General features: G+C 41.5%; 1 protein-coding gene across 1 annotated transcript in view; it reads left to right on the top strand.

The window, feature by feature from the left end:
• The window catches only part of BLM (BLM RecQ like helicase), an 86,022-nt gene that overhangs the window by 23,876 nt on the left and 46,853 nt on the right, over positions 1–15,293 (top strand). Inside the window, exons 2-8 of the mRNA XM_045813102.2 lie at positions 795–896; positions 1,904–2,604; positions 3,700–3,859; positions 6,761–6,879; positions 10,279–10,411; positions 10,701–11,404; positions 13,144–13,335. Coding sequence (XP_045669058.1) covers positions 799–896; positions 1,904–2,604; positions 3,700–3,859; positions 6,761–6,879; positions 10,279–10,411; positions 10,701–11,404; positions 13,144–13,335 — 2,107 coding nt within the window. The 5' untranslated portion in view covers positions 795–798. The remainder of the gene's footprint in view (positions 1–794; positions 897–1,903; positions 2,605–3,699; positions 3,860–6,760; positions 6,880–10,278; positions 10,412–10,700; positions 11,405–13,143; positions 13,336–15,293) is intronic.

A 15,293-nucleotide genomic window follows, 5' to 3' on the forward strand; every position in this document is an offset into this window, starting at 1 on the left:
CAGTTGTTAAACAGATTATTTTAATAATCAGTGAGTGAAATATGACTTATGTAAAACTTCGTATTTCCATGAATATCATCTAGTATTGTTAACCCTTCCTCTTAAGGTACATGGCATAAAATAGAAGTAGATGTCTGGTAAAAATGGAAAGGGGGTTGTAACTATCAGCCTGAATGAGAATTTTTGACTATGCATAGATATCAGCTATCCTGTCTTCCTTCAGCCTCAGGAATTTTAAGGTGGCCGAGACTCTGCATGCATTATCCTGTGCGGTCACTCGGCACTATTACACGTCGCACGAGGGGTGTAAATGTGCTTGGTGAAAATACTCTTTCAGGCAGAGACTTGGTGATTATGAAGCGCGGCATCTTGCTGGCAAACCATGGTTCTCACTGGTGACGCCTTCCTTCTTTTCCGTTCATCTGTTCTTGGGCTTTTCCATGTGCTTTCATCGCCCCCACCTCCCTCCTATCCAGCTTCCGTTTTCTCTTCAAACCCAACTCAGGTCCTGTTTTTCTCCAAACCCTTTACCAATAATCTCTTCTCTGATGTCTTTTGTGCTTATTTTAGCATTGAGGGAAACCAGGTCATTTTGCTATTTAAGTGAGCCTTCAGTGAGTTAAAGGGTACATACTTCAAATATCAAGTTGTGAAAAAATGTCCAAACAATTCATTGACCAATAAAAACCCTGATTCATCTGGGCACAGTTGGAACAGTGCTCCACCGCCTGCGAAATACTATGATTAATGCAAAGTACATAACTCCACTGATAGTTCTTTTCCTCACCGTTCAGGATCATGGCTGCTGTTCCGCAGAATAATCTACAGGAGCAACTAGAACGCCATTCGGCCAGAAAACTTAATAACAAATTAAGTCCTTCAAAACCGAAATCTTTGTAAGTATTTTGGCTGGTATACAGGCACTGACCCACAGTATCCTACAAATGCAGTATCTTCCCTTTCAACCCTTTCACTGGGCAGATGAGGAAATGAAGCTGAGGGGTCAGTGATGTTCCCACTTTGCAAATTAACGGTAGAGCGTGCGTTAGCAGGTCCAGGTAATAAATGTTCAGTACCTTCGCCCTGTTTCTGGCGTGTGATGCTTGCTCAGGAAATAGCTGTGGGATGAATGAATAATGAATCTTCTTATAAATTTGGGCAAATAGATATTTTTAATATTTTAATATAATTTTATATCCATTCCAAAAACAGTTTATAAGGACACTGTAGCTCTCCAGTTCTGTTCTCTCCTCCCAAGCAAGACTCCAAACTCCTGATGATGATATTTAATAATAATTTCTATTCTTTAACAAATATTTCTATTCTATTTGATAATAATATATTTAATTATGTGTAATATAGTAATAATGTATTTAATAATAATTTCTAGAACTTTACCAACTGTTCTGGGTGCTGGAGTTTAAAGTTACCGTTGAACTTCATGTCACCAAGGCCAGCAGACATCCAGGACACTTGCCCCTTTTACTTGTCCTTCAGATTCCAGTGTAGCCTGTTAGTTGTCAACTCTCTTCCTCATAGAACTTGTATCAGAGAGACAACAAGTCACCACATTTGAGTCTCTTCTCTTTTTCTTTTATGCTGTCCCCTCCCGCCAGAGGTGCTAGTAATTAAGGACAACGTGCCTGAGAAATAAAGTAGTGCGAATGGCCTGGACATTCTCAAAACTGAATAATTCGCTTCTAACTTGGAAAGATCAGAGCATACGAAGTATAATTTAAGTTCCATATAAATTTTAAAACCAGAGAGGGAGGGAGATTCTTTGCTCGTTTGTGATACAGTGAAGGAGTTGCTGTATGAATCAGTAACAGATTTTAGAGTTTTGTCTAGTTGGTGGGTTTGTTAAAACTAATCAGTCTAATTCCGTTTTTCAATTCTCTTTCAGAGGTTTCACTTTTAAAAAGAAAATAACGTCAGCCAACAATGTATCTGTCCCTAGCGTGTCAGTAGTGAAAACACCTGTGTTAAATGATAAAGATGTTAATGTTGCTGAGGCCGTTTCCTTCAGTGGACCCCCGCCCCTCACCACAAGTCAGCAGACAAGGCCCAGTGACTTCAGACACGCTCCAGCAGGACAGCAAAGCAGGAGAGCTGTTTCAAAACCATTATCGCCAGATGTATTGCAGGTTCAACGGGGAGTTTTAGGTAATACCCAAAACACACCGACTGTAAAGAAATCCAGTAATGCTACTTTCAAGAAATTAGAATTTAGTTCTTCATCAGATTCTTTTGTTACCATCAACGATTGGGATGATATGGATGACTTTGATACTTCTGAAAATTCAAAAGCATTTGTTACGCCATGCAGAAATCACTTTGTGAGAGTAAGCACTGCTCAGAAATCGAAAAAGTCTAAGAGAAACTTTTGGAAAGCACAGCTTCCCGAAGCAAATACAGTAAGGGCTGATTTGACTCCATCCTCCTCTGAAAGCAAGCAAGCATGTTTGACTAAGAAACAGAACAACGACTCAGAATGGTTCAGTAACGATGTCATTTGCATTGACGATGACCCCAATCCTGAAGAGCTTATCCATGGAGATGCTCAGGAGAGTCAGCCTTTAAAAACTTATTTGGGAGAAGAAAGAGGTAAAAATGGTATTTTATCTCCTTTCAGTGTGTTGACTGTATTAACTTATTCAAAGCTAGGCACCGGGAACAATAGGAAATAGATACAGCCTTTGTCCTTGGGCTCTGTGGAGGGACCTGTTGCACAGTCTGTTGGCCACTTTCTTGAGGCAGGACCTACGGATGAAATGAAAGATTTTATTCTGCTAATATAATTTTTATATAAACACCAAGGCTAACTCTCTAAGGTCCATAGAGGTTAAATGGTTTCTCGATGGCCTGCTGGCTAGCTTGTAGCAGAATGGGGACCTGAAACTAAGCCTTTCCATTGTAATTGTTTATGGCTTGCTCCCACTGAATGTGTAGGTATGATATGATCTGATTATGCTGTTAAAGTATGACATGACATTCAAATCATTCTCTGTTTAGGTCTCCTAGTTATTAGGTATCCAGAACCTCACAGCTGAGATTAGCCATGTGTGGAAGTACCCGCCTTACGAAGTGGTTGTACATGTGAGACTAACACTTCTAAACACCCGAATCCCATCAAGGTTACTACGGGCTGAGAAGGGACAGAAGAGTGATTGATAATAAGCAAAACTGTAGTCTAATCAAATGTGTGGCTGTTTATGAAGCCAAAATTGGGTCAAAGATAAACTAGAAAGCAACCATTGGGCATTGTTATCCCGCATAGTCAAGAGAGAGACACTGAATGTGGTGGACTTCGGTAGCTAGGGTGCCTTTGGGATAAAGTTAACAGTGTTTGTACAATTATCAAACTCATTTGTTGTACTTCGCTCTTACTGAAATATGAGTGAAATTTAGAAAAACAGAAGTGCTGATACTAAGTATGGGTTTCATAATTGAACTGGAGACCGCCCTGAAAATCCTTAAGCAGACCCTCAGCCTCGTTCCCGCATCCGTTAGACTTACTCCAGGTGACTCAGTCATGATTTATGAAGAAACCCCCAGCACGGACGTGTGGAAGGAGAGCACACAGGGAGTGCTGGCTTTGGGGACGGCTCTCCCAGAGCACCCAGCCCAGTGCTCCTGCCCTGCATTTTCTGTCTCAGTAGCAATGAAAATAACCTGTGTTTATCCACGGTTTTACTTCAGATGGTAGCGAAAAGAAGAACTTGGGAGAAACGGAATTACATTCAATTGTGAAGTCTCCGTGTGTTGAACTTGACGACGACGACTACGAGACAGACTTTGTTCCACCTTCTCCAGAAGAAGAAGTGATTTCTGCCTCTTCTTCCTCCTTAAAATGTTTTAGGTAAATCAGCAAGTTAGTCAATGAACATTCTTGTTTATTTCTGGGATATTTGAAATAATTCTGTTTAGCTAGGTAGTATCACTTCTGTATAGATTTGTCTCATGCTTCTACAAAGTTTTATATCCACACGAAAGCATCAAAAAAACCCCTATTTATACATTTTATTTAATTGTTGTGTTCTAAAGCTGTAAAATTACATTATGATAATTACATGGGACCTCCAGTTTTATTTAGTTGATTTTGACGTGTGGAATATATTCCTAAAAATACTATATTTCCAAACTCCTAGACCTGAAATGACACAAAACTAACTCATTTGGGAAGTGACTTAGTAAATAATATGTCCTTTTCTTTTCCCTTTACCCTGCAGGATAGAATTGGCCATTGTATTTGTCATTCACTGAATTTTAGTAAATCAGTGACATGATTGTGGTTAATTGGCAGTATTATGGGATGACCCATCAATAGCTTAAAATACTAGTAGTCAGTCTTACCTCCATCTCTGACCCAGTCTAGATCACGGTCCAGTTGAATGGTGGAGTATTTACTGTACTGTTAACCCGTATTTTGATGAGAAACATGTCTCTCTAGTATACCGCCTTAATTAAGGAAGGCAGGCAGGAAGGAGGTGTTTGCCTGCATAAGCTCATTTCTCTGGGGTTGTGTTTTAACAGGTGGGTTAGGATGTTTAAAGAGGAGGGAAAGGTCGGAGCGTGATTACTATTTGATGACAAAACCAGTACACTACAGGAGCTGCCCTTTCCTCCCTCCCCGTAGAAATTAGGACACGATTATAAAAAGTGAAAGAACTGAGCTAGAGTGCATAGAGAGTATGGATTCTAGACAAGATTCTCATTTAACAGAGAGGCGGCCAAAGCCCAGAGAGGAGCAGGGTGGTCCAGCTAACGGCACATGGACTGAGGTCCAGCGTAGGGCTGTTTCCTGGACCATACCAATTCCTACTGAGCATCTGGGGTTTTGCTCTGTTTATTAAAAAGTGTGTGTTGCAGTTGTAACCTTGCAGTCAATTTACCAGGATGCTTGTAGTCTTGCAGTTCCAACAAACCAGACATTTTCTTTACCCGTGTTAGGTGTTGCTACTTCTCTACATGTGTGTGATTTTTGCATTGCTGTAATCAACATGTAACTATAATTTTTTATTCTGCTTTTCTCTTAACATTTTTAAAACATTTTCCATATTGCTTCATACATAGTCTTTATTTTTATTCTTTTTAATGGCTACCTAATTTATTGAGTTGTCATACCGTGGTTAACCTTACCTAGATTTTGAGCAGTTGGAAAATGTTTATTTCCAAGGTTGTTCCCAAAGTAGATTCTCTCTATATATTTTCCATTGCAATCTCAAATACATATTTGTATATATTTTAAAACTGAAATAGAATTTTCATAAATGATACTTCTTGCTACGTACAGTACACACTTAAATTTTTTTTTGTACTTTATCTTGTTTTAAAACACTGGTTATGACTTCTCAGGGCGCCTGGGTGGCTCAGTCGTTAGGCGTCTGCCTTCGGCTCAGGGCGTGATCCCAGCGTTCTGGGATCAAGCCCCGCATCAGGCTCCTCTGCTGGGAGACTTCTTCTTCCTCTCCCACTCCCCCTGCTTGTGTTCCCTCTCTTGCTTGCTGTCCCTCTCTGTCAAATAAATAAATAAAATCTTTAAAAAAAAAACAAAACACTGGTTGTGACATCTGGACCAATTTCAGATGTGTAACAGTCAGGTAATATAGAACAGAAAAGAGAAAGATGTTTGTGTATCTCCTGTGTCCCCCAGCCTCTCGAGCCAGCCCTCAAAGTCCTCCATCTTCAGGTCCTGAATTACCTCTTCATTTCTTTCTCCAGGTGTGCCCTTATGATAACCCTAAGCTCCAATGAGCCAAAAAAGACAACCTGACAATCTAGAAAACATTGGTGGGGCACCTGGGTGGCTCAGTTAAGCGTCTGCCTTTGGCTCGGGTCATGATCTCAGAGTCCTGGGATTGAGACCCGCATCAGGCTCCCTGCTCAGCAGGGAGTCTGCTTCTCCCTCTGTTCCTCCCCCTGCCGCTCCCCCTGCTTGTCGCTCCCCCTGCTTGTGCGTGCTCTCTCCTTCTCTGTCAAATAAATAAAATCTTTAAAAAAAGATAGAAAACATTGCTAAAAATGTAAGGGCTTTTCTTTAATTATATTATCAGTTTTTAAGACTATATAAAGCATAGTTATTCATCACTGTTCAATTAAGTTAGAAGGTTGCATTCCAACATCCTGCCTTAGGCAAGTACAGTTGATATCAAGTAAAGAATTTGTTTTTTGTCTCTCTTCATGGTCCATTACTTTTCCCATACCTGTCATTCAAGGCTTCCTCAAATCTCCCTCCTTAGCAAAGCCTTCTCAAGTTCCAGAAGACATGTTATCTTTGTTTGGTACCCTCTTTCTAACACTCATTTTAGTGTTCATTTATTTTGTTACTTTTAAAGTATTTGTTATATCCAGTCAGGCTGACCATGTTTATATGTGTTAATAATTTTTGTATAAAATGATAAATTGCCAGAAGAGTTTGGATGGTGGGTTTTCCAAATTGAGAGGAGAGCAAGGCGGAATCCCTCAAGTAGAGAAAGTAGACCACGCTGGACTCCTGTGAGGAATGTAAGTCGTGCCCTGTGACACCACATGGGGTTACTGAGAGGACATAATTGGAGGTAGACTTGAAAAGCTCTCTTGGGGCCAGAAGTTGGGAGACTTTGAAGGCCAATCAAAAAGTTTCTAGAACAGAGATTAAAAAAAACATGTTTCTCTTTTCTGTTACGTATTGTTTGACCAGTTGTGGAAAAACATGAGAGGAAAAATTATACATTTGGTCTAAGTCTGTACTATGGTTGGTTTTATATTTTTTAATTTGCAGTATGTTAAAGGACCTTGACAGCTCTGGCACAAAGGGTGGTCCTAGCACATCCGAGGACTTGCCGACTCCCGAGGGGATGGTGACGCAGCCGGATCAAGAGGCCAGCACAGACTGTGACGGTACAAAAAATATTTCGACATAGCACATACTTTAACCACCTAACGTTTGAAAACAAAGTACGGTTGTATTTTTAACCTGTGGCTCTCTAGCGTAAGATAGCAGACTTGTAGTTCTCAGCTCTAACACAGAACCACCCTTGGGCACTGGTTAGCCAGCATTTACTCAAACAACTCAGAGACCCATGTTCTCGCAAGAGAATCCATTCTCCATTGTGAAAACATGACTTGTTAGAAAATTTTTTCTCACATTGAGCCAGAATTTGCCTTCCTGGAACTTTAATCCTTGTGAGATAAGTCTAAAGCTCCTAGAGGCTTTTCTCCCCCACCCCCCGCCCCCGGCTGCTTTTTTTAAGGACTTCATATTGTTAGGTCTTTTAACTCTTCTTTATAGTTGCTAGTTTCTAGACCTTCCATCCGCCTGACTCTCCCTTGTTTGTACTCTGGGTGTATGATTTGATGTCCATGCAAAGTTTAATACTTTTTATTTGATTTGTTTCTAATTCGTTTTTAAACTTTCTGTTAAATATCTAATATAAATAATGTAGCCGCAGTACAAGAATTTGGAAAGCGGCAGCCTCCTTTCCTGCTCCTGATTTCTACTTCGCAGGGGCTCTGTCAGTCCTAAGGCCTGTGTCCTTCTATTCTGGAAAGGTTTCTGGTAGTAATTCTTTTTCTTTTCTTTTTTTGTTTGTTTTCTTTTCTCTTTCACTCTTCCTGGAACTTCTGTTACTTGGATATTAGACTTCCATGAGTTATCTTTTCTATTTTCCATCTCTTGCTTCTCTGCTTTCTGGGAGATGTACCAAATTTTATCTTTAACTCGTCTATGGGATTTTTCATTTTAATCAACCATCTCCCAAGAGCTCTTTTTTCATTCTCTGAATATTTCCTAACATGTTCTGGTCTTTTTTAATGGGTTTTGTATTCGTGGTGTGTGCACACGCACGCGTGTAGTCGTATGTGTGTGTCCTCATGTATGTGCACAGTGGGCATGTCACGTGTAGTGGGGTGTGTGCACACAGGCACATGTGTAGTGAGGCGTGTGTGCGCATGCACGTGTGGTGTGTGTGCACAGCATATGTGTGTTGTTTCTGTTTCCATTTCTTTATTTTGGTGTCTGAATTTATTGTTAGAGATATCCGTGAAACACCTGATATTCTCAGCGCTCTTCTAGGTGTTTTATGCTATTAACTTCATCCTCTCAGTGGCCCTTTAAGGTAGTTTCTTTTATCCCCATTTTACAAATAAGGAAATCGAGGCGCAGGAGCCTTCACTAGGACTACACGTGTTCACAGAATTGACGACAACAGCTCAGGGATTGAAACCCAGCGGTGTGCGGGCTCCCGAGTTTACGCTTGTAGCCCCACGCTCTGCTGCGTGTGTGGCATGGTCTCACCGATCAAGTGGTGGGCTAGGCCAGGGGCAAGGACGGAATGTCATCAGAGGTCTCCCTCTCAGTTGACATCGTGTTGTCACAAACCTGCCTTGAGACTGTGCTTCTCTCCCTGACCCACGGGACTCCACAGGTTCAGGGTCTGAGGCAGTAAGAGGGAACGGGGTGGGGGTGGGGGGGACATATGGGCTCCAGAGTCATGCAGTCCCCAGGTACAAACCTGTCTCCTGCTCCTGTCTGGGAGACTATGGCAAATCAGTGATGCTTCTCTGAACCTCAGTTCCTTCTATGAAATGAGAAGAATAACATCTACCTTGCAGGGTATTGGTCGCCTTCATGGTAAAGTGCCCAGTGTACTGTCGGCCTGCGATAAATGGTAGCTATTGTTATCTGCGGGTCTTGTAATCCCTTCGAAGAAGGAAATACATTAAGATTACCGATTTATTTATATGAACTCTTGCTAACTCTATAATTGTTTCCTCTCCTTCTTAGAGCTCACAAAGCAACCATTTGATAGCATGATCTAGAATTTTGTCTTGAATTAACATCCAAAGCACCAGCCTGTAGCTTTTGGCAATCCGTTTAGAATTTTTTTGAAAATTAGAACAGTGTTCACTTGTCTTCACTCCTGCATCAACTGTCCTGTTCACTGGATGCCTCACATATCAGTGGGATCTTCTTTGTGGATTTCCTTTGTATTCTGAGGTGTAATCTGTCTAGACAAGGAGACTTGAGCTCCTTTTCAATAGCTGTATCTCTCTCTAAGCCTATCTTGGCTTTCATTTCATTCAGACCATTGTTCATTCTCCTCTTTTTCAATCTGATACCTGTTCTCCGTGTAGAGAAAACAGGCAAAACGGGGATTCAGCAATTCCATTTCACCATCTTCGACCTCACGTCCTGCTCCGTGCCGGTCACAGTAAAAGTCCACGTTTCCCAACTCATTCTGACACAGACGCTTGTCCCCCCGACCCCCTGTCTGTCCTCTCTCCCTCTCCTTCCTGCCCTTTGGACCCTACGATGGGCTGCCCTCTTCCAGTGATTTCCTGGTAACCTCATTCTCTTGCTGTTAGCTCTCATATTGTCTCCTGAGAATCGTTCCCTCGGCAGCCCACCTCAACCGTTTATTTCTTCCATGTCCCTTAGGCCCTCGGGGTGGAGTAGGCATCTTCCTTGCTCCCCATTACTACCTTAACCCCTTCTTTTCTTCCTTCATGTACCTCCTTTGACATTCTTTGTCTTAGTTCTATAACATAAATTAGAAAAATGTGGAGCGGGCTGGCTGGATTCTGATATGCAAACATCATCATCAGGCATTTCTCTCTCTCACACCTGTCTCCTCTTCTCTCCTCCACCCCCGGTCCCCATCTCAGTTCCCTGCTCCTTTCTTTCTCTCTTTTCTGCTTTCCCTTGTGTGAGTCTTATTTTCAAGCTGTTTCTCAGGGTGGTGGCAGGGGCGGCCACCAGCAGCCTGTCCAGCTGATTGAAAAGAGAAGTCTTTTCCAGTCAAAAAACTCCCAGACCTAATTCTCCTTGAGTTGCCTGACATCAGATGCCCACTGAGGTTAGGGGCCTGGTGTCTCCAAAGAGAAAGTCTTAGTGCTGTGTTGTTAGCTTGAAGGAAGCGTGGGTGCAGGGCAGCCTGGGACCGCAGGTGGGGTGGGCTTCTTGCCTGGCCAGCCCTGGATGAAACCTTGTGTGGGCAAGGTGAGATTTACCCCGGAAGTTAGTTACCATAGTAAACTGATAAACCTTTGCATTACAATGACATTGGTTACCCTAAGAGAAATAATTGAAAATTAACATGAAATGAAATGCTAATAACGCAGCTTTAGGCTCTCATGATATAGAGTAGAGATAACGTGATTTCAGATTATTTCATAGGCAGATAATAGGGCAATATACAGTTTATAATCTTGTTAAATTAACGCCAATTTTACATGCATGACTGTCAAAACTTTAAGTCTTTTTTCAAGGAAAAATATTAACGAACTAATACCTTATAGCTAGACAGACAAGTTTGCAGCAGCAGCTTATTCATGTGATGGACCAGATCTGTAAATTAGTCGATACTATTTCTGATGATGAGCTGAAGGCTCTGGATTGTGGGGATGAACTGCGTCAGCAGCGGGACATAAGGTATCTTACTTTTTCTTCTTCTGGAATATATCTGATTACATTTCGACTGACCTAAGTCAGAACGTATGGGGCAGAATTTCCAGGCATTCTGGCCAGGAAGTTGAATAGGATAATTGTCACTGTGTTTTATGTTTGAAATTTATTTACTTTTTCAAACTGCCCCTTTAGCATTTGTATTCACATTTTGAGACTGAGGAAAAGAGAATATATTTTGCCACAGTTTGGGATGAAAACTAAAGACATACTTGTGTGTCCTCACATTTCGTGTGGTGGTCTGTTTCCTCTTCAGAAGGAACCTCCTGGCTGACGCCAACTTCAATACAAGTGATGCCAATCATCTTGCTTCCATGTGGAGATGCAGGCCTGATTCGCTTGGTAGCCCTGTGGACGATACGGTGTCTGCTTCCGCTCCCGACGCATTTCCAAAGGGCGAGTCCTGTCCTGCATGGAGTTCTGTTAAGGAATTAAATTTTCCACACCTTCCCTCACATCGCGGTACCACTAGGGAGTGTTTACTGGCTACTACCCCAGGAAAGGCAGGATTCTCAGCCACCCCGAAGAATCCCTTTGAAAGACCGTTATTCAGTCCCCATTTACAGAAGTCCTTTGTAAGTAGCAACTGGGCTGAAACACCAAGGATAGAAAAAAGAACTGAAAGCTCTTACTTCCCGGGAAATGTTCTCACAAGCACGGCTGTGAAAGATCAGAATAAACGTGCTGCTCCAATAAACGACTTAGAAAGAGAAATCCAGACTGCCTGTGACATTGACAGTTTTGACATTGATGGCTTTGATGATGATGATGATGATGACTGGGAAAATATTATGCATAATTTAGCAGCCAGCAAATCTTCCACAGCTGCCTGTCAACCTATTAAGGAAGGTCGGCCAGTTAAGCCAGTATCAGAAAGAATTTCTTCAGCCAAGACAAACTGTCTTCCAGTGGCATCTACTGCTCAAGATAAAAACTCAGAGTCAATTCAGAATTACACTGGTAAGTTTAAAATAAATGCTTATATTTTATATGAAAACATAACTGTCCAAAATCGGAATTGTGTAAGAAAACCGATAGCAAATCATCCTTGCCTGAAAAGTGCATTGTTTCTATGCAAATTCCTGCTGATAATATGAATTACAAATCACAATTTCAAAAGCAAGTTGCTTCTTTGTCTCTGTAGCAGCTGTAGTTTTATAAAATGAGTAATTATAACGTATTATAGTAAAGCTCTAAAGTCATTACAAATGTGCTTTGCCTTTAAATTAACATTTTTTAGTCCCTAAAACAATAAAGCTCATGAGGACCAAGTTTTTAATGATTTGGGGGATGAGTAAAAGCAAGGCTGAATTTATATGTTAAAACTGCAATTGTACATATTTTTTGATGAGAACTGATCAATTTATAAAGTAGAAAAACATGTTTTCTGTCTTAAAATATTAAAATGCAGGGCAGTCTAAGAAAGACATGAAGTCAGAAATTTCTTAAGACAAATTATTTCTTTGGGCCTAAAATCCTTTTAATTCATTCAACAGGTATTTATGGAGTGCACACTCCTGGCCTTGTTCTGTGCCGGGTGCTGGTCATAGACAGATGAGTACCGGGCAGTCCCTGTCCTCTTGAAGTTCACAGTTTAGTAGGAGAAGTTTGTGGAGAAGTGCAGTTAGCCACTGGAAAGGCTGCAGAGAGAAGCCAAAATTAATTTTAAAACCTTACATCAACCCTGTAAAGTTATTGCCAAGTGTTTTTTAACTGAAACAAGTTTCTGTGTGTAAGATTTTATAAAGTACAGCCTTCCCTATTTTTGCCATTGATGACTTAATACCGTGGAGGTTGTTCTTAACAGTTAACGCTGTTGACCTTTAGAATAACCATTAATGGATTTATTTTTGTATCACATTAGAATGTGTCATACTTGATCTTCGCAATTATCTTTGAGACAGTCAAGTGTTGGGATTAGAGAGACTGCCAGAGCTGGCGTGAGCACCCCTTGTTCTGTGTGCCGAACCAGGGCTGCGAGAGCAGAGATGCGGTGCAGGGGGGTGGATGAGAGAGACATGGTGGAGGAAGAGCCCAAGGAAGCCGAGATGCCTCCGAGGTTTCAGACCTGGTGACTGAGAAATCCGTGACACCATTAGCAGAGCAGGGGAGTCAGGAGGCAGAGCAGATTGGGAGAAAAGCTGAGGAGGGCTATTTTAAGACTTGTAGAGCTTAAAGTGTTGGTAAGTCATTCAGGTAGAAATGTCTTGCAGACATCTGGAGACGCACACACGACCGGAACTTTGGCAGGTGTCAGTGGGGCCTTACGAAAGGGCATTCTGTGCACAGAGGTGATGTTTAAGATGAGAGGAATAAGAATTCCAAACAAAGAATGGCTAAATGTCTCAAGTGTCTGCGAAGACTCCCAAGTGTAAGGGGCAGGTGGAGGAAGTAGAGCCAGGAGAGAGAATTTAAGAAGAAAACCCATGATTGTCTTGAAGGTCAAAAGAGGAGGAAGAAGGGAATAAATGAAATAGTGGTAGGTGCTGCAGAAAGATCAAGGCAAAGACTGGAATTTGGCCTCAGGAAGTCTCTGGCAGCTTTGCCATTTGGCAGGGATGAAACCCTGATAAGTGGTTAAAGAAACATGTGCTGCAGGGACATGTATGCCTTTGATTTTGTGGGGCGAAGGGTAAACGCCAAACCTGACTCGTTAACAATAACGCACTGATTTTTATTAACATCGATTATTTTCTCAGACAAGTCGGCGCAAAATTTAGCATCCAGAAATCTGAAACACGAGCGTTTCCAAAGTCTGAGTTTTCCTCATACAAAAGAAATGATGAAGATTTTTCATAAAAAATTTGGCCTGCATAATTTTAGAACTAATCAGCTAGAGGCGATCAATGCTGCGCTGCTGGGTGAAGACTGTTTTATCTTAATGCCCACTGGTATGTATTTTTAGATGTAAATTGGCAGGAGTCCATTGGCAGATGTTAAATGAAAGCCCTTTAATAGAAATAAAACGAACACCCACATAGTATTTCCATCATTAAGGGACTTCTGAACCTCCCGTGCCAGAGTGAGAAAGTGTGTTACCTCACGTCCTCTGTTGACACGATAACACTTACAGCCCTTTAAGATTTTCTTTTTTTTTTTTTTTTAAAGATTTTATTTATTTATTCGACAGAGATAGAGACAGCCAGCGAGAGAGGGAGCACAAGCAGGGGGAGTGGGAGAGGAAGAAGCAGGCTCATAGCGGAAGAGCCTGATGTGGGGCTCGATCCCATAACGCCGGGATCACGCCCTGAGCCGAAGGCAAACGCTTAACCACTGTGCCACCCAGGCGCCCCGACCTTTAAGATTTTCAACTCAAAGCTTGTTGTGTTGAATCGATCTAAAATTTCTTTCTCTCTCTCTCTCTCTCTTTTTTTTTTTTTTTTTTACGTCTAAACTAGTCTGGAGCTTGAACAAAAAAATTACCGTCAGAGACCTTGCCCGTCTCTGGCACTTTATTTGGTAGAGTCGAGTGTTGAAGAGTGGTTAAGATCATCGGCTCTGGAGCGATGGCCTGGCCTCAGCTCGCGGCCCTGCCACTTACTCGCAGTGTGACCTTGAGCAAGGCACTGCACCCCGAGCGCCGGCTTCCTCCTGAGCACAGCGAGGATGATACTAAAGTCCCTCCTTCACAGAGTGTCGTGAGGATGAAACAGAAGGCATTTAGCCCCAGCTTTCTTGGCCTCAGTCTTGAAGAGATCCATTGTGCCATGAAGTCCGCAACAGCTGTCCGATGGCGCACAGTCATCCGAGTACGAATAGTAAATCAGCCGTGAGGGTAGGGAGCCTAGGAGTCCGAGTTGCAGTACTTACATGGAGCCTTCCCTCTGCCTTCTACTCACCTTGCTGTGACGTTAGCAATTAGTTATTGCCATCGTTATTAAATTATGGTGACCAAGCATCTGAGCTTTTTGAAACTGATTTTAGAATTTAGACAACACTGGTTTAATAATCAGCATTTCATATTTTATGAACTCGTCGTTCACTCTGTCTTCTGCTCTGATTTGGTTTGGTATTTCAGAACAGAAGCTGGAAGAGATCCTGACAATGATCTAGTTCAGTGGTTTCAGGACTTTTCATGGTCCTTTAGGACTTCGGGGGGCTTTTTGAGGTTTTCCCACCCCAATTTCAGCCTCTTGATTTATACAGATAAAGATACCAAATAAGGTTTTTTTCAGAACTCCCCTCCCCAAAAAACAAAACACCGATCAGTACATTTTGCAGGTGATAAAATTGAGGCATGGTAAGGTTAGCTGACGTGTCTAAGTCAGACAGCCTATTAAGTAGTGGAACAGAAACTAAAACACAGCTTCCCAATCTTTCCTTGGCATTTACATGTATATATGTACCAAAATGAAATGTACTTACCCCACATGCAAAAAAGGTAGAATGTGATGTATAGTTTTTTAAAAAAACAGTCAAAGTCCTAGAAACTGCCTGGCATGAGCTTCTATCACTAGTGGAATGGGAGAAGTTGAAAATTAGAGACTAATCATTTTAGTTATCATTAAATATGTACTGATTGTCTTAACATTTTGCATTAGAGTTACATGGAGAGATGGGGGTGCATCTCAGAATGCCTTTCTTTTCATCTTCTGTTAGCACACACCAAGGTAGTTCTACCCTTCTTTTATCTCAAAGGAAGATTGGGAATATTTCCTTATTGGTAAGAGTACAGGGAGTCAAAGCACAGCTATTTAGCATTGAAAGGTTCATACTAGAGGTTTAAAAAAGTGAGATCCTGCATGTGTTTTCTGGATCATCAAAGAAATATTAAACCATGTTCACTGTGGTCTTACGTGATGTATAATGTATCACATTTTAAGTCTTTAAAAATTAAATATTATACACA

The sequence above is a fragment of the Ursus americanus genome, chromosome 28 (assembly GCF_024610735.1).
Source record: "Ursus americanus isolate L20-20 chromosome 28, mUrsAme1.1.p, whole genome shotgun sequence".
NCBI classification, from domain to species: domain Eukaryota; kingdom Metazoa; phylum Chordata; class Mammalia; order Carnivora; family Ursidae; genus Ursus; species Ursus americanus.